At 47.1% G+C, this 19,525-nt stretch overlaps 1 protein-coding gene across 5 annotated transcripts in view; it reads right to left on the bottom strand.

Annotated features, from left to right (window-relative positions):
* Nucleotides 1-10,684: 10,684 nt before the first annotated feature.
* The window catches only part of dip2a (disco-interacting protein 2 homolog A), a 279,281-nt gene continuing 270,440 nt past the window's right edge, over nt 10,685-19,525 (bottom strand). For all 5 annotated transcript variants that reach the window (XM_046351249.1, XM_046351336.1, XM_046351426.1 and 2 more), the window contains 2 exons: nt 14,977-15,100; nt 10,685-12,900 (listed from right to left, as the gene is read on the bottom strand). In XM_046351249.1, the coding sequence (XP_046207205.1) occupies nt 12,648-12,900; nt 14,977-15,100 (377 nt within the window). In that variant the 3' untranslated portion in view covers nt 10,685-12,647. The remainder of the gene's footprint in view (nt 12,901-14,976; nt 15,101-19,525) is intronic.

Below are 19,525 nucleotides of genomic sequence, written 5' to 3'. Positions count from 1 at the left end.
CCCAGACAGTTCAGACCATCGCGACTATCAAGACATCCAGAATACCCAGACCATCCAGACTACCCAAACCATCCAGACTACCCAGACAATCCAGACTAAACAAACATTCAGACCATCCAGCCAAGCAAGACCATCCAGACTATCGAGACCATCCAGACTAGTCAAACCATACAGAATACCCAGACCATCCAGACTATCCAAACCATCCAGACTACCCAGACAATCCAGTCTACCCAAACCATAGAGACTATTCGACCATCCAGACAACCCAAACCATCCAGAATAAGCAGACATTCCAGACTACCCAAATCATAGACTATTCAACCATCCAGACTACCCAAACCACCCAGACTAACCAAACCGTCCAGACTACCCAAACCATCCAGACATTCCAGAATACCCAAACCATCCAGACATTCCAGAATACCCAAACCATCCAGAATACCCAGACCATCCAGAAATCCCAGACCATCCAGAAATCCCAGACCATCCAGACATTCCAGAATACCCAAACCATCCAGAATACCCAAACCATCCAGAATACCCAAACCATCCAGACTACCCAAACCATCTAGAAATCCCAGACCATCCAGACTATCCAGACAAATCAGACCAGCAAGACTACCCAAACCATACAGACTACACAAAAAAATCCAGACCACCCAGACATTCCAGACTAACCAAAACATCCAGTAAATCCGTACCATCCAGCCTATCCAGACTACCCAAACCACCCAGACTATCCAGGCCATCCAGACTATCCAGGCCATCCAGAATACCCAGACAACCCAGACTATCCAGACAAAAAAACATCCAGACCATCCAGACTATCCAGACCATCCAGACTACCCAAACAATCCAGACTAAAAAACCATCAACACTATCCAGACTACCCCAACTATCCAGATCATCCAGACCACCCAACCAAACAGACTACCCAGACCAACCAGACTATCCAGACAAACCAAAACATCCAGAACATCCTTACCATCCAGACTATACAAATCATCCAGACAATTCTAACTACCCAGACAATCCAGACTACCCAAACCATCCAGAACACCCAGAATATCCAGTCTAACCAACCAATCCAGCCTATCCAGACCACCCAGACAAATCAGACCATCCAGACAATCCAGAATACTCAGACCACCCAGACATTCCAAACCATCCAGAATTCCCAAACTAACTAGAAACGGCCAACAGCTTTCTTCTGGAAAATGTGAAGTCCAAGATGGACAAAGGGGGCGTTGTTGGGGCTGTATTTCTGGAGATAAGGAAGGCTTTTGATACTGTTAACCATGAGATTCTCATCACTATTTTCCAAGTTCAACCTTTCCCCCAATGCCTTGAGATGGATGAAATCATACATTGAAGGCAGAACTCAGTGTGTCAGAGTGAGCAATGAGCTGTCGCCCACTCTTAGCTATGATGTGGGCGTGCCCCAAGGGTTAATACTGGGACCCCTCCTGTTCAGCCTGTACATTAATGATCTGCCTTCTGTCTGTACTGGGTCTGAAGTTCAAGTGTATGCAGATGATACAGTGATATATGTGCAAAGAACAAACAACAAGCTGCACAATAACTCACTACTGTAATGATCCAGGTTACAAAGTGGCTCAGTGACTCGTGTTTGCATCTCAATGTGAAAAAAACTGTTTGCATGTTCTTCACAAAGGTGACAACAGATGCTACTGAGCCAGATGTCTATGTGTCAGGGGAGAAGCTCCAAGTGGTATCTGATGCTACTGAGCCAGAAGTCTATGTGTCAGGGGAGACGCTCCAAGTGGTATCTGATGCTACTGAGCCAGAAGTCTATGTGTCAGGGGAGACGCTCCAAGTGGTATCTGATGCTACTGAGCCAGAAGTCTATGTGTCAGGGGAGAAGCTCCAAGTGGTATCTGATGCTACTGAGCCAGAAGTCTATGTGTCAAGCGAGACGCTCCAGATGGTATCTGATGCTACTGAGCCAGAAGTCTATGTGTCAGGGGAGACGCTCCAAGTGGTATCTGATGCTACTGAGCCAGAAGTCTATGTGTCAGGGGAGACGCTCCAGATGGTATCTGATGCTACTGAGCCAGAAGTCTATGTGTCAGGGGAGAAGCTCCAAGTGGTATCTGATGCTACTGAGCCAGAAGTCTATGTGTCAGGGGAGAAGCTCCAAGTGGTATCTGATGCTACTGAGCCAGAAGTCTATGTGTCAGGGGAGACGCTCCAAGTGGTATCTGATGCTACTGAGCCAGAAGTCTATGTGTCAGGGGAGACGCTCCAGATGGTATCTGATGCTACTGAGCCAGAAGTCTATGTGTCAGGGGAGAAGCTCCAAGTGGTATCTGATGCTACTGAGCCAGAAGTCTATGTAAAGGGGAGACGCTCCAGATGGTATCTGATGCAAACTGAGCCAGAAGTCTATGTGTCAGGGGAGAAGCTCCAAGTGGTATCTGATGCTACTGAGCCATCCAAGTCTATGTGTCAGGGGAGACGCTCAATGGTATCTGATGCTACTGAGCCAGAAGTCTATGTGTCGGGGAGAAGCTCCAAGTGGTATCTGATGCTACTGAGCCAGAAGTCTATGTGTCAGGGGAGACGCTCCAGATGGTATCTGATGCTACTGAGCCAGAAGTCTATGTGTCAGGGGAGAAGCTCCAAGTGGTATCTGATGCTACTGAGCCAGAAGTCTATGTGTCAGGGGAGAAGCTCCAAGTGGTATCTGATGCTACTGAGCCAGAAGTCTATGTGTCAGGGGAGACGCTCCAAGTGGTATCTGATGCTACTGAGCCAGAAGTCTATGTGTCAGGGGAGAAGCTCCAAGTGGTATCTGATGCTACTGAGCCAGAAGTCTATGTGTCAGGGGAGACATTCCAGATGGTATCTGATGCTACTGAGCCAGAAGTCTATGTGTCAGGGGAGAAGCTCCAAGTGGTATCTGATGCTACTGAGCCAGAAGTCTATGTGTCAGGGGAGACGCTCCAGATGGTATCTGATGCTACTGAGCCAGAAGTCTATGTGTCAGGGGAGAAGCTCCAAGTGGTATCTGATGCTACTGAGCCAGAAGTCTATGTGTCAGGGGAACGCTCCAAGTGGTATCTGATGCTACTGAGCCAGAAGTCTATGTGTCAGGGGAGAAGCTCCAAGTGGTATCTGATGCTACTGAGCCAGAAGTCTATGTGTCAGGGGAGAAGCTCCAAGTGGTATCTGATGCTACTGAGCCAGAAGTCTATGTGTCAGGGGAACGCTCCAGATGGTATCTGATGCTACTGAGCCAGAAGTCTATGTGTCAGGGAGAAGCTCCAAGTGGTATCTGATGCTACTGAGTCAGAAGTCTATGACCGCTCCAGATGGTATCTGATGCTACTGAGCCAGAAGTCTATGTGTCAGGGGAGAAGCTCCAAGTGGTATCTGATGCTACTGAGCCAGAAGTCTATGTGTCAGGGGAGAAGCTCCAAGTGGTATCTGATGCTACTGAGCCAGAAGTCTATGTGTCAGGGGAGACATCCAGATGGTATCTGATGCAAACTGAGCCAGAAGTCTATGTGTCAGGGGAGAAGCTCCAAGTGGTATCTGATGCTACTGAGCCAGAAGTCTATGTGTCAGGGGAGACGCTCCAAGTGGTATCTGATGCTACTGAGCCAGAAGTCTATGTGTCAGGGGAGAAGCTCCAAGTGGTATCTGATGCTACTGAGCCAGAAGTCTATGTGTCAGGGGAGACGCTCCAGATGGTATCTGATGCTACTGAGCCAGACAAGTCTATGTGTCAGGGGAGAAGCTCCAGTGGTATCTGATGCTACTGAGCCAGAAGTCTATGTGTCAGGGGAGACGCTCCAGATGGTATCTGATGCTACTGAGCCAGAAGTCTATGTGTCAGGGGAGAAGCTCCAAAGTGGTATCTGATGCTACTGAGCCAGAAGTCTATGTGTCAGGGGAGACGCTCCAAGTGGTATCTGATGCTACTGAGCCAGAAGTCTATGTGTCAGGGGAGAAGCTCCAAGTGGTATCTGATGCTACTGAGCCAGAAGTCTATGTGTCAGGGAGAAGCTCAAGTGGTATCTGATGCTACTGAGCCAGAAGTCTATGTGTCATGTGGGGGAGACGCTCCAGATGGTATCTGATGCTACTGAGCCAGAAGTCTATGTGTCAGGGGAGAAGCTCCAAGTGGTATCTGATGCTACTGAGTCAGAAGTCTATGTGTCAGGGGAGACAAGCTCCAGATGGTATCTGATGCTACTGAGCCAGAAGTCTATGTGTCAGGGGAGAAGCTCCAAGTGGTATCTGATGCTACTGAGCCAGAAGTCTATGTGTCATGCTCCAAGTGGTATCTGATGCTACTGAGCCAGAAGTCTATGTGTCAGGGGAGACGCTCCAGATGGTATCTGATGCTACTGAGCCAGAAGTCTATGTGTCAGGGGAGAAGCTCCAAGTGGTATCTGATGCTACTGAGCCAGAAGTCTATGTGTCAGGGGAGAAGCTCCAAGTGGTATCTGATGCTACTGAGCCAGAAGTCTATGTGTCAGGGGAGACGCTCCAAGTGGTATCTGATGCTACTGAGCCAGAAGTCTATGTGTCAGGGGAGAAGCTCCAAGTGGTATCTGATGCTACTGAGCCAGAAGTCTATGTGTCAGGGGAGACGCTCCAGATGGTATCTGATGCTACTGAGCCAGAAGTCTATGTGTCAGGGGAGAAGCTCCAAGTGGTATCTGATGCTACTGAGCCAGAAGTCTATGTGTCAGGGGAGACGCTCCAGATGGTATCTGATGCTACTGAGCCAGAAGTCTATGTGTCAGGGGAGAAGCTCCAAGTGGTATCTGATGCTACTGAGCCAGAAGTCTATGTGTCAGGGGAGACGCTCCAAGTGGTATCTGATGCTACTGAGCCAGAAGTCTATGTGTCAGGGGAGAAGCTCCAAGTGGTATCTGATGCTACTGAGCCAGAAGTCTATGTGTCAGGGGAGAAGCTCCAAGTGGTATCTGATGCTACTGAGCCAGAAGTCTATGTGTCAGGGGGGAGTATCTGATGCTACTGAGCTCCAGAGTGGTATCTGATGCTACTGAGCCAGAAGTCTATGTGTCAGGGGAGAAGCTCCAAGTGGTATCTGATGCTACTGAGCCAGAAGTCTATGTGTCAGGGGAGAAGCTCCAAGTGGTATCTGATGCTACTGAGCCAGAAGTCTATGTGTCAGGGGAGAAGCTCCAAGTGGTATCTGATGCTACTGAGCCAGAAGTCTATGTGTCAGGGGAGACGCTCCAGATGGTATCTGATGCTACTGAGCTAGAAGTCTATGTGTCAGGGGAGAAGCTCCAAGTGGTATCTGATGCTACTGAGCCAGAAGTCTATGTGTCAGGGGAGAAGCTCCAAGTGGTATCTGATGCTACTGAGCCAGAAGTCTATGTGTCAGGGGAGAAGCTCCAAGTGGTATCTGATGCTACTGAGCCAGAAGTCTATGTGTCAGGGGAGAAGCTCCAAGTGGTATCTGATGCTACTGAGCCAGAAGTCTATGTGTCAGGGGAGAAGCTCCAAGTGGTATCTGATGCTACTGAGCCAGAAGTCTATGTGTCAGGGGAGAAGCTCCAAGTGGTATCTGATGCTACTGAGCCAGAAGTCTATGTGTCAGGGGAGAAGCTCCAGATGGTATATGATTTGGTCTTGGCCATAGTGGAGTTTGGAGTGTGACTGTTTCAGGTTGTGGACAAGTGTCTTTTATACTGATAACAAGTTCAAACAGGTGCCACTAATACAGGTAACGAGTGGAGGAGAGGAGCCTCTTAACAAAGTTACAGGTTACAGGAGCCAGAAATCTTGCTTGTTTGTAGGTGACCAAATACTTATTTTCCACCATAATTTGCAAATAAATTCATTAAAAATCCTAACGTGATTTTCTGGATTTTTTTCTTCTAATCTTGTCTGTCATAGTTGAAGTGTACATATGAGGAAAATTACAGGCCTCTCTCATCTTTTTAAGTGGGAGAACTTGCACAATTGGTGGCTGACTAAATACTTTTTTGCCCCACTGTATATCCACTGTAAAACGAGTCCTATATCAACATAACCTGAAAGGCCGCACAGCAAGGAAGAAGCCACTGCTCCAAAATCGCCATAAAAAAGCCAGACTACGGTTTGCAACTGCACATGGGGACAAATATTGTACTTTTTGGAGATATGTCCTCTGGTCTGATGAAACAAGAATATAACTGTTTGGCCATAATGACCATTGTTATGTTTGGAGGAAAAGGGGGGAGATTTGTAAGCGAAGGAACACCATCCCAACCGTGAAGCATGTGGGTGGCAGCATCATCAGGAAGTTAAAGCTTGGTCACAAATGGGTTTTCCGACTGGACAATGACCCCAAGCCTACTTCCAACGTTGTGGCAAAATGGCTTAAGGACAACCAAGTCAAGGTATTGGAGTGGCCATCACAAAGCCCTGACCTCAATCCTATAGAACATGTGTGGGCAGAACTGAAAAAGTGTGCGAGCAAGGAGGCCTTCAAACCTGACTCAGTTACACCAGCTCTGGCAGAAATGGGCCAAAATTCACCCCCAACTTATTGTGGGAAGCTTGTGGAAGGCTACCCGAAACGTTTGACCCAAGTTAAACAATTTAAAGGCAATGCTACCAAATACTAAATGAGTGTATGTACACTTCTGACCCACTGGGATTGTGATGAAATAAATAATTATCTCCAATATTATTCTGACATTTCACATTATTAAAATAAAGTGGGTATCCTAACTGACCTAAAACAGGCAATTTTTACGAGGATTAAATGTGTTGTGTTGTTATTTGTTTCTATTATTATTCTGCATTGCTGGGAAGGGTCAGTAAGCATTTCACCGTTAGTCTACACTTGATTAATCAGGTGTTCAGTCTCCAAGTACAAACATTATCATGTGATAAAAGTATTGTATTTATTAAGAAAGCATGTTGTGAAAATAACAAACAAACCATAGACACATGAATCTTTACACAAACAGAATGTCCTCAAAATATCTCCAGGATGACAGATGTCACCATTCATCAGAACAGTCTGTCAGAAAGTTGTTTGGTTGCCTCCCTGCAGTAGCCAGTCCCCAGGGTGTTGCTTGGTTGCCTCCCTGCAGTAGCCAGTCCCCAGGGAGGGTGTTGCTTGGTTGTCTCCCTGCAGTAGCCAGTCCCCAGGGTGTTGCTTGGTTTCCTTCCTGCAGTAGCCAGTCCCCAGGGTGTTGCTTGGTTGCCTCCCTGCAGTAGCCAGTCCCGAGGGTGTTGCTTGCTTGCCTCCCTGCAGTAGCCAGTCCCCAGGGTGTTGCTTGGTTGCTTCCCTGCAGTAGCCAGTCCCCAGGGTGTTTCTTGGTTTCCTCCCTGCAGGAGCCAGTCCCCAGGGTGTTGCTTGGTTGTCTCCCTGCAGTAGCCTGTCCCAAGGGTGTTGCTTGGTTGCCTCCCTGCAGTAGCCAGTCCCTAGGGTGTTGCTTGGTTGCCTCCCTGCAGTAGCCAGTCCCCAGGGTGTTGCTTGGTTGCCTACCTGCAGTAGCCAGTCCCCAGGGTGTTGCTTGCTTGCCTCCCTGCAGTAGCCAGTCCCCAGGGTGTTGCTTGGTTGCTTCCCTGCAGTAGCCAGTCCCCAGGGTGTTGCTTGGTTTCCTCCCTGCAGTAGCCAGTCCCCAGGGTGTTGCTTGGTTTCTTCCCTGCAGTAGCCAGTCCCCAGGGTGTTGCTTGGTTTCTTCCCTGCAGTAGCCAGTCCCCAGGGTGTTGCTTGGTTGCCTCCCTGCAGTAGCCAGTCCCCAGGGTGTTGCTTGGTTTCCTCCCTGCAGTAGCCAGTCCCCAGGGTGTTGCTTGGTTGCCTCCCTGCAGTAGCCAGTCCCCAGGGTGTTGCTTGGTTGCCTACCTGCAGTAGCCAGTCCCCAGGGTGTTGCTTGCTTGCCTCCCTGCAGTAGCCAGTCCCCAGGGTGTTGCTTGGTTGCTTCCCTGCAGTAGCCAGTCCCCAGGGTGTTGCTTGGTTTCCTCCCTGCAGTAGCCAGTCCCCAGGGTGTTGCTTGGTTGCCTCCCTGCAGTAGCCAGTCCCCAGGGTGTTGCTTGGTTTCCTCCCTGCAGTAGCCAGTCCCCAGGGTGTTGCTTGGTTGCCTCCCTGCAGTAGCCAGTTCCCAGGGTGTTGCTTGGTTGCCTCCCTGCAGTAGCCAGTCCCCAGGGTGTTGCTTGGTTGCCTCCCTGCAGTAGCCAGTCCCCAGGGTGTTGCTTGGTTTCCTCCCTGCAGTAGCCAGTCCCCAGGGTGTTGCTTGGTTTCCTCCCTGCAGTAGCCAGTCCCCAGGGTGTTGCTTGTTTCCTCCCTGCAGTTGCCAGTCCTCAGTGTTCATACAATACATATTACAAGGCTTCTTTCCTTTTGTTCTGTTGTCTTCAGACAGTAACATGTTAATATGTGGTTAGTCTGGAGGTTCATCTGAAACATCTTCAGTATGTCCCCACACAGTACCCAGAGCAAGATGCTCTATCTGGGGCCCAATAATATTAACTTACATAACTCTGTACATACTTACAGCAGGCTGTTGCCTGGGCCAACAGGATGCACTATGGATACAGAGGAGTGGTCTTAACATAGCAGGTATGACGGATGACGGTAGAGGAACAACATGTACTGCAACCTCTCACTCATTAGAGAAGTCTTCTGAGGGAATCATGTAATATGTCACCGCCTGGCCCTCATCAGACCCCATGTCTCCATGTGATCTATGAGCTTTTTATTCATAATATCTTCAGCAAAAATACCTCCCGATTCCACTAGATACAAACAATGAAAGAGTATTCATGCTGCAGCCACACAGAGAGAAGGGCTATGCTCCAAATGTTTAAAGTGTGAACGTGTTCACATCCCTCCACTGATTAGAAAGGAAATGACTGGTATAACACATATGGTGGAAACTCCCAGTAGACCATCCCTCCACCAATACAATGCTTTTAGATTTGTGGGAAGTAGTGAACAAGCGCACACTTCAGGAGATATTGGGACGTGCACAAGGGCTAATCATTCAACCTGACCTCCTCCTCAGCCAACCAGCTGCCTCACATCAACACAAGTCAAATCAGACAGGAACAGGCATCTGGGAATACTTAAGGCCTTATGTAAAACATGTGGCAAGTTGATCATGTTAAATTCCAATGATGTTATTTGCCAGAGTATCAACTGATTACATGAAGTCTGAAACAATTAGTGTTGGAATAATATATTACATATTTTATACGTTAAAGTTCTCTGTTTTGGACTGTTTCAACAGTTCTTTTTGGAATGGACTACTGAGACCAAGGAGGACATGAAATGAGTCTTCAACTCTTCATGCCATAAAGTACTAATAAGTGTATGATATAAAATTGTAACATAACATTGTTAAAGGAACCCAGCTGGAATGAATAATCAGTCCCTCCCATCTCCTCCACAGTGTTGGCATTAGGCTGCTCCTCCAGTCCCCTGCCTGCTCCTCCAGTCCCCTTCCTGCCCCTCCAGTCCCCTGCCTGCCCCTCCAGTCCCCTGCCTGCTCCTCCAGTCCCCCGTCTGCTCCTCCAGTCCCCCGTCTGCTCCTCCAGTCCCCCGCCTGCCCCTCCAGTCCCCCGTCTACTCCTCCAGTCCCCCGTCTGCTCCTCCAGTCCCCCGCCTGCCCCTCCAGTCCCCCGCCTGCTCCTCCAGTCCCCCGCCTGCTCCTCCAGTCCCCCGCCTGCTCCTCCAGTCCCCCGCCTGCTCCTCCAGTCCCCCGCCTGCTCCTCCAGTCCCCCGCCTGCTCCTCCAGTCCCCTGCCTGCTCCTCCAGGTCCATATAGTCCCCTGCCTGCTCCTCCAGTCCCCTGCCTGCTCCTCCAGTCCCATATAGTCCCCTGCCTGCTCCTCCAGTCCCCTGCCTGCACCTCCAGTCCCCTGCCTGCCCCTCCAGTCCCCTGCCTGCTCCTCCAGTCCCCTGCCTGCTCCTCCAGTCCCCTGCCTGCTCCTCCAGTCCCCTGCCTGCGCCTCCAGTCCCCTGCCTGCGCCTCCAGTCCCCTGCCTGCGCCTCCAGTCCCCTGCCTGCGCCTCCAGTCCCCTGCCTGCTCCTCCAGTCCCATCTAGTCCCCTGCCTGCTCCTCCAGTCCCATCTAGTCCCCTGCCTGATCCTCCAGTCCCATCTAGTCCCCTGCCTGCTCCTCCAGTCCCATCTAGTCCCCTGCCTGCTCCTCCAGTCCCATCTAGTCCCCTGCCTGCTCCTCCAGTCCCATCTAGTCCCCTGCCTGCTCCTCCAGTCCCATATAGTCCCATGCCTGCTCCTTCAGTCCCATATAGTCCCCTGCCTGCTCCTCCAGTCCCATATAGTCCCCTGCCTGCTCCTTCAGTCCCATATAGTCCCCCGCCTGCTCCTCCATTCCCATCTAGTCCCCTGCCTGCTCCTCCAGTCCCCTGCCTGCTCATCCAGTCCCCTGCCTGCTCATCCAGTCCCCTGCCTGCTCCTCCAGTCCCCTGCCTGCTCCTCCAGTCCCCTGCCTGCTCCTCCAGTCCCATATAGTCCCCTGCCTTCCTGGTCTGAATGTACAGCCCCACCAAGACCCATCACTATTCTGACTGTACAGCCCCACCAAGACCCATCACTATTCTGACTGTACAGCCCATCAAGACCCATAACTATTCTGACTGTAGAACCCCACCAAGACCATCACTATTCTGACTGTACAGCCCCACCAAGAACCATCACTATTCTGAATGTACAGTCCCACCAAGACCCATCACTATTCTGACTGTACAGCCCCACCAAGACCATCACTATTCTGACTGTACAGCCCCACCAAGAACCATCACTATTCTGACTGTACAGCCCCACCAAGACCATCACTATTCTGACTGTACAGCCCCACCAAGACCCATCACTATTCTGACTGTACAGCCCAACCAAGACCCATCACTATTCTGACTGTACAGCCCCACCAAGACCCATCACTATTCTGACTGTACAGTCCCACCAAGACCCATCACTATTCTGACTGTACAGCCCCACCAAGACCATCACTATTCTGACTGTACAGCCCCACCAAGAACCATCACTATTCTGACTGTACAGCCCCACCAAGACCATCACTATTCTGACTGTACAGCCCCACCAAGAACCATCACTATTCTGACTGTACAACCCACCAGAACCATCACTATTCTGACTGTACATCCCCACCAAGACCCATCACTATTCTGACTGTACATCCCCACCAAGACCCATCACTATTCTGACTGTACAGCCCCACCAAGACCCATCACTATTCTGACTGTACAGCCCCACCAAGACCCATCACTATTCTGACTATAGAGCCCCACCAAGACCCATCACTATTCTGACTATAGAGCCCCACCAAGACCCATCACTATTCTGACTATAGAGCCCCACCAAGACCCATCACTATTCTGACTATAGAGCCCCACCAAGACCCATCACTATTCTGACTATAGAGCCCCACCAAGACCCATCACTATTCTGACTGTACAGCCCCACCAAGACCCATCACTATTCTGACTGTACAGCCCCACCAAGAACCATCACTATTCTGACTGTACAGCCCCACCAAGACCCATTACTATTCTGACTGTACAGCCCCACCAAGACCCATCACTATTCTGACTGTACAGCCCCACCAAGAACCATCACTATTCTGACTATAGAGCCCCACCAAGACCCATCACTATTCTGACTATAGAGCCCCACCAAAACCCATCACTATTCTGACTATACAGCCCCACCAAGAACCATCACTATTCTGACTGTACAGCCCCACCAAGACCCATCACTATTCTGACTATACAGCCTCACCAAGACCCATCACTATTCTGACTATAGAGCCCCACCAAGACCCATCACTATTCTGACTATAGAGCCCCACCAAGACCCATCACTATTCTGACTGTACAGCCCCACCAAGACCATCACTATTCTGACTATAGAGCCCCACCAAGACCCATCACTATTCTGACTATAGAGCCCCACCAAGACCCATCACTATTCTGACTGTACAGCCCCACCAAGACCATCACTATTCTGACTGTAGAGCCCCACCAAGACCCATCACTATTCTGACTGTACATCCCCACCAAGACCCATCACTATTCTGACTGTACAGCCCCACCAAGACCCATCACTATTCTGACTGTACAGCCCCACCAAGACCCATCACTATTCTGCTGGGACTCAAACAGGGAGAAAGAGACACCAAGAGGTTTCTGCTGTGTGGTCCATAGTCCATTTCTGCTATGTGGTCCATAGTCCATTTCTGCTGTGTGGTCCATAGTCCATTTCTGCTGTGTGGTCCATAGTCCATTTCTGCTGTGTGGTCCATAGTCCATTTCTGCTGTGTGGTCCATAGTCCATTTCTGCTGTGTGGTCCATAGTCCATTTCTGCTGTGTGGTCCATAGTCCATTTCTGCTGTGTGGTCCATAGTCCATTTCTGCTGTGTGGTCCATAGTCCATTTCTGCTGTGTGGTCCATAGTCCATTTCTGCTGTGTGGTCCATAGTCCATTTCTGCTGTGTGGTCCATAGTCCATTTCTGCTGTGTGGTCCATAGTCCATTTCTGCTGTGTGGTCCATAGTCCATTTCTCATTCTCTGAGCGGCTCTCCCTCCTCCTCCTCCTCTGTTTACACGTTACATAGACGGGGTCCAGGTGTTTACATCTTGTTGACATGTTGTTGTTTACATATTGTAGGCCACATAAATGGGGTCCAGCTGATCAGCCAGGAAGCCATCCCGTAGGTGCATCCTCTGTTTCTCTCCTCTTGAGTTGATAGGTATAACCCCTGGATCCACCACCACCACTACACCCACTATCAGGTAGTGGTCCTCCAGAACCACGTTAGTCACCAGGGGAACGAGGTCCAGAGCCTCCTGCTCTGACCCAGACAGCTCCACTACTACCACCAGGAGGTTGGTCCACGCGAACACAGCACTGAGACAGGGAGGAGAGGAAGAGAAGTTCAGACTATACCGGCAGTATTAACAGTGTGAGCTCCACTACTAGCAAGTAAAAACAGAACAGAGAGGGGGAGAAACAGGGAAGGCAGGGGAGAGAAATGGGGGAAAGCAGGGAAGAGAGACGGGGAAAGGCAGGGGAGAGACAGGGGAAGAAACGGGGAGACAGAGGGGAGAGACAGGGGAAGAAAGGGGAGACAGAGGAAGAGAGACGGGAAAAGGGGAAGGCAGGGAAGAGAAATGGGGGAAAGCAGGGAAGAGAGACGGGGAAAGGCAGGGGAGAGACAGGGGAAGAAAGGGGAGACAGAGGAGGAGAGACGGGAAAAGGGGAAGGCAGGGAAGAGAAATGGGGGAAAGCAGGGAAGAGAAATGGGGGAAAGCAGGGAAGAGAGACGGGGAAAGGCAGGGGAGAGAAATGGGGGAAAGCAGGGGAGAGAGACGGGGAGAGACAGGGGAAGAAAGGGGAGACAGAGGAGGAGAGACCGGAAAAGCAGGGAAGACAGGAGTTCAGTGGTCTGATATAGAACTGATCAAGTTTGACCTTACACAAATAATTTTCGAATACATGCTACACAACACCTGACATTGAAAGATATCACGAGTCTCTGAGTTAATCTGTATATTGCGTGTAGATGTGGGACTATAGGGTCTCCTGTGTGTAGATGTGGGACTATAGAGTCTCCTGTGTGTAGATGTGGGACTATAGAGTCTCCTGTGTGTAGATGTGGGACTATAGAGTATCATGTGTGTAGATGTGGGACTATAGAGTCTCCTGTGTGTAGATGTGGGACTATAGAGTATCATGTGTGTAGATGTGGGACTATATAGTCCCATGTGTGTAGATGTGGGACTATAGAGTCTCCTGTGTATAGATGTGGGACTATATAGTCCCCTGTGTGTAGATGTGGGACTATATAGTCCCCTGTGTGTAGATGTGGGACTATAGAGTATCATGTGTATAGATGTGGGACTATATAGTCCCATGTGTGTAGATGTGGGTCTATAGAGTATCATGTGTGTAGATGTGGGACTATATAGTCCCATGTGTGTAGATGTGGGTCTATAGAGTATCATGTGTGTAGATGTGGGTCTATAGAGTATCATGTGTGTAGATGTGGGACTAGAGTCTCTTGTGTGTAGATGTGGGACTAGAGTCTCCTGTGTGTAGATGTGGGACTATAGAGTCTCATGTGTGTAGATGTGGGACTATAGAGTCTCCTGTGTATAGATGTGGGACTATATAGTCCCATGTGTGTAGATGTGGGACTATAGAGTCTCCTGTGTGTAGATGTGGGACTATATAGTCCCCTGTGTGTAGATGTGGGACTATATAGTCCCCTGTGTGTAGATGTGGGACTATAGAGTATCATGTGTGTAGATGTGGGACTATATATTCCCATGTGTGTAGATGTGGGTCTATAGAGTATCATGTGTGTAGATGTGGGTCTAGAGTCCCCTGTGTGTAGATGTGGGACTAGAGTCTCCTGTGTGTAGATGTGGGACTATATAGTCCCATGTGTGTAGATGTGGGGGTCTATAGTCTCCTGTGTGTAGATGTGGGACTAGAGTCTCCTGTGTGTAGATGTGGGACTATATAGTCCCATGTGTGTAGATGTGGGACTATATAGTCCCATGTGTGTAGATGTGGGGGTCTATAGTCTCCTGTGTGTAGATGTGGGGGTCTATAGTCTCCTGTGTGTAGATGTGGGACTAGAGTCTCCTGTGTGTAGATGTGGGACTAGAGTCTCCTGTGTGTAGATGTGGGACTAGAGTCTCCTGTGTGTAGATGTGGGACTAGAGTCTCCTGTGTGTAGATGTGGGACTAGAGTCTCCTGTGTGTAGATGTGGGACTAGAGTCTCCTGTGTGTAGATGTGGGACTAGAGTCTCCTGTGTGTAGATGTGGGACTAGAGTCTCCTGTGTGTAGATGTGGGACTAGAGTCTCCTGTGTGTAGATGTGGGACTAGAGTCTCTTGTGTGTAGATGTGGGACTAGAGTCTCTTGTGTGTAGATGTGGGACTACAGATATGTGGGTATAGATTAATGTGCCTCACCATTCAGCGATGCTCTTGTGTGAGCGGATAACGGATGTCTCGATGTCGATGGGATGATACGTCATCCCTCTCAGCTCCAATGTCTCATCCAGAGACCCCACCACATAGAGAGCATCATGACGTTCTGCAACACAGGTTAGCAACGTCCAATAAGAACTAAATATTACACAGCATTTCAAAAACGACTTCCTGACTCGGTGCCGGCGTCCCCTGTATAGAGCCTCATTATTGTTGTGTTACTTGAAATTATCACTTTTTATTTTAGTCCACCTGGTAAATATTTTCTTAACTCTTCTTGAACTGCGCTGTTAGTTAAGGGCTTGTAAGTACCGGTAAGCGTTTCACTGTAAGGTCTACACTTGTTATATTCGGCGCACGTGACAAAGAAAGTTTGATATGATTTGAATGGTGTCCGAGTACAGTAGGTGTTGATATAGGAGTCTATTCTCAGTAATCTAGAATAGTGTTGGAGCAGGTTAACGTCAGTAGGGGTCATTGTTAACTCTCCTCTAGGTAAACTTTTACTAGTCCTGTATTAGTCGTGCTTCTACACCTGCATTGCTTGCTGTTTGGGGTTTTAGGCTGGGTTTCTGTACAGCACTGAGATATCAGCTGATGTACGAAAGGCTATATACATAAATTTGATTTGATTAATTAACAGACCTTTACTAGTCCTGTATTAGAGGACCTTTACTAGTCCTGTATTAGAGGACCTTTACTAGTCCTGTATTAGAGGACCTTTACTAGTCCTGTATTAACAGACCTTTACTAGTCCTGTATTAACAGACCTTTACTAGTCCTGTATTAACAGACCTTTACTAGTCCTGTATTAACAGACCTTTACTAGTCCTGTATTAACAGACCTTTACTAGTCCTGTATTAACAGACCTTTACTAGTCCTGTATTAACAGACCTTTACTAGTCCTGTATTAACAGACCTTTACTAGTCCAGTATTAACAGACCTTTACTAGTCCAGTATTAACAGACCTTTACTAGTCCAGTATTAACAGACCTTTACTAGTCCTGTATTAACATACCTTTACTAGTCCTGTATTAACAGACCTTTACTAGTCCTGTATTAACAGACCTTTACTAGTCCTGTATTAACAGACCTTTACTAGTCCTGTATTAACAGACCTTTACTAGTCCTGTATTACTAGTCCTGTATTAACAGGCCTTTACTAGTCCTGTATTAACAGACCTTTACTAGTCCTGTATTAACAGACCTTTACTAGTCCTGTATTACTAGTCCTGTATTAACAGGCCTTTACTAGTCCTGTATTAACAGACCTTTACTAGTCCTGTATTAACAGACCTTTACTAGTCCTGTATTACTAGTCCTGTATTAACAGGCCTTTACTAGTCCTGTATTAACAGACCTTTACTAGTCCTGTATTAACAGACCTTTACTAGTCCTGTATTAACAGACCTTTACTAGTCCTGTATTAACAGACCTTTACTAGTCCTGTATTACTAGTCCTGTATTAACAGGCCTTTACTAGTCCTGTATTAACAGACCTTTACTAGTCCTGTATTAACAGACCTTTACTAGTCCTGTATTACTAGTCCTGTATTAACAGGCCTTTACTAGTCCTGTATTAACAGACCTTTACTAGTCCTGTATTACTAGTCCTGTATTAACAGGCCTTTACTAGTCCTGTATTAACAGACCTTTACTAGTCCTGTATTAACAGACCTTTACTAGTCCTGTATTAACAGACCTTTACTAGTCCTGTATTACTAGTCCTGTATTAACAGACCTTTACTAGTCCTGTATTAACAGACCTTTACTAGTCCTGTATTAACAGACCTTTACTAGTCCTGTATTACTAGTCCTGTATTAACAGACCTTTACTAGTCCTGTATTAACAGACCTTTACTAGTCCTGTATTAACAGACCTTTACTAGTCCTGTATTACTAGTCCTGTATTAACAGGCCTTTACTAGTCCTGTATTAACAGACCTTTACTAGTCCTGTATTAACAGACCTTTACTAGTCCTGTATTACTAGTCCTGTATTAACAGGCCTTTACTAGTCCTGTATTAACAGACCTTTACTAGTCCTGTATTAACAGACCTTTACTAGTCCTGTATTACTAGTCCTGTATTAACAGGCCTTTACTAGTCCTGTATTAACAGACCTTTACTAGTCCTGTATTAACAGACCTTTACTAGTCCTGTATTAACAGACCTTTACTAGTCCTGTATTAACAGACCTTTACTAGTCCTGTATTAACAGACCTTTACTAGTCCTGTATTACTAGTCCTGTATTAACAGGCCTTTACTAGTCCTGTATTAGAGGACTGATATCGCAGTCTGTAACTCTGGGCCTTTACTAGTCCTGTATTAGTGGACTGATATAGCAGTCTGTAACTCTGGGCCTTAACTAGTCCTGTATTAGTGGACTGATATAGCAGTCTGTAACTCTAGGCCTTTACTAGTCCTGTATTAACATACCTTTACTAGTCCTGTATTAACAGACCTTTACTAGTCCTGTATTAACAGACCTTTACTAGTCCTGTATTACTAGTCCTGTATTAACAGACCTTTACTAGTCCTGTATTAACAGACCTTTACTAGTCCTGTATTAACAGACCTTTACTAGTCCTGTATTAACAGACCTTTACTAGTCCTGTATTAACAGACCTTTACTAGTCCTGTATTAACAGACCTTTACTAGTCCTGTATTAACAGACCTTTACTAGTCCTGTATTAAAAGACCTTTACTAGTCCTGTATTAACAGACCTTTACTAGTCCTGTATTAACAGACCTTTACTAGTCCTGTATTAACAGACCTTTACTAGTCCTGTATTAAAAGACCTTTACTAGTCCTGTATTAACAGACCTTTACTAGTCCTGTATTAACAGACCTTTACTAGTCCTGTATTAACAGACCTTTACTAGTCCTGTATTAACAGACCTTTACTAGTCCTGTATTAACAGACCTTTACTAGTCCTGTATTAACAGACCTTTACTAGTCCTGTATTAACAGACCTTTACTAGTCCTGTATTAAAAGACCTTTACTAGTCCTGTATTAACAGACCTTTACTAGTCCTGTATTAACAGACCTTTACTAGTCCTGTATTACTAGTCCTGTATTAACAGGCCTTTACTAGTCCTGTATTACTAGTCCTGTATTAAAAGACCTTTACTAGTCCTGTATTAACAGACCTTTACTAGTCCTGTATTAACAGACCTTTACTAGTCCTGTATTAACAGACCTTTACTAGTCCTGTATTACTAGTCCTGTATTAACAGGCCTTTACTAGTCCTGTATTAACAGACCTTTACTAGTCCTGTATTAACAGACCTTTACTAGTCCTGTATTAACAGACCTTTACTAGTCCTGTATTAACAGACCTTTACTAGTCCTGTATTAACAGACCTTTACTAGTCCTGTATTAACAGACCTTTACTAGTCCTGTATTAACAGACCTTTACTAGTCCTGTATTAGTGGACTGATATAGCAGTCTGTAACTCTGGGCCTTAACTAGTCCTGTATTAGTGGACTGATATAGCAGTCTGTAACACTGGGCCTTTACTAGTCCTGTATTAACAGACCTTTACTAGTCCTGTATTAGAGGACTGATATCGCAGTCTGTAACTCTGGGCCTTTACTAGTCCTGTATTAGAGGACTGATATAGCAGTCTGTAACTCTAGGCCTTTACTAGTCCTGTATTAACAGACCTTTACTAGTCCTGTATTAGAGGACTGATATAGCAGTCTGTAACTCTGGGCCTTTACTAGTCCTGTATTAGAGGACTGATATAGCAGTCTGTAACTCTGGGCCTTTACTAGTCCTGTATTAGAGGACTGATATAGCAGTCTGTAACTCTGGGCCTTTACTAGTCCTGTATTAGAGGACTGATATAGCAGTCTGTAACTCTGGGCCTTTACTAGTCCTGTATTAGTGGACTGATATAGCAGTCTGTAACTCTGGGCCTTTACTAGTCCTGTATTAGTGGACTGATATAGCAGTCTGTAACTCTGGGCCTTTACTAGTCCTGTATTAGTGGACTGATATAGCAGTCTGTAACTCTGGGCCTTTACTAGTCCTGTATTAGTGGACTGATATAGCAGTCTGTAACTCTGGGCCTTTACTAGTCCTGTATTAGTGGACTGATATAGCAGTCTGTAACTCTGGGCCTTTACTAGTCCTGTATTAGAGGACTGATATAGCAGTCTGTAACTCTGGGCCTTTACTAGTCCTGTATTAGAGGACTGATATAGCAGTCTGTAACTCTGGGCCTTTACTAGTCCTGTATTAACAGACCTTTACTAGTCCTGTATTAGAGGACTGATATCGCAGTCTGTAACTCTGGGCCTTTACTAGTCCTGTATTAGAGGACTGATATAGCAGTCTGTAACTCTGGGCCTTTACTAGTCCTGTATTAGAGGACTGATATAGCAGTCTGTAACTCTAGGCCTTTACTAGTCCTGTATTAACAGACCTTTACTAGTCCTGTATTACTAGTCCTGTATTAACAGACCTTTACTAGTCCTGTATTACTAGTCCTGTATTAACATACCTTTACTAGTCCT

Source organism: Oncorhynchus gorbuscha, linkage group LG01 (assembly GCF_021184085.1).
Source record: "Oncorhynchus gorbuscha isolate QuinsamMale2020 ecotype Even-year linkage group LG01, OgorEven_v1.0, whole genome shotgun sequence".
In the NCBI taxonomy this organism is placed as follows: domain Eukaryota; kingdom Metazoa; phylum Chordata; class Actinopteri; order Salmoniformes; family Salmonidae; genus Oncorhynchus; species Oncorhynchus gorbuscha.
This window is presented reverse-complemented; position numbering and strand designations above follow the sequence as displayed.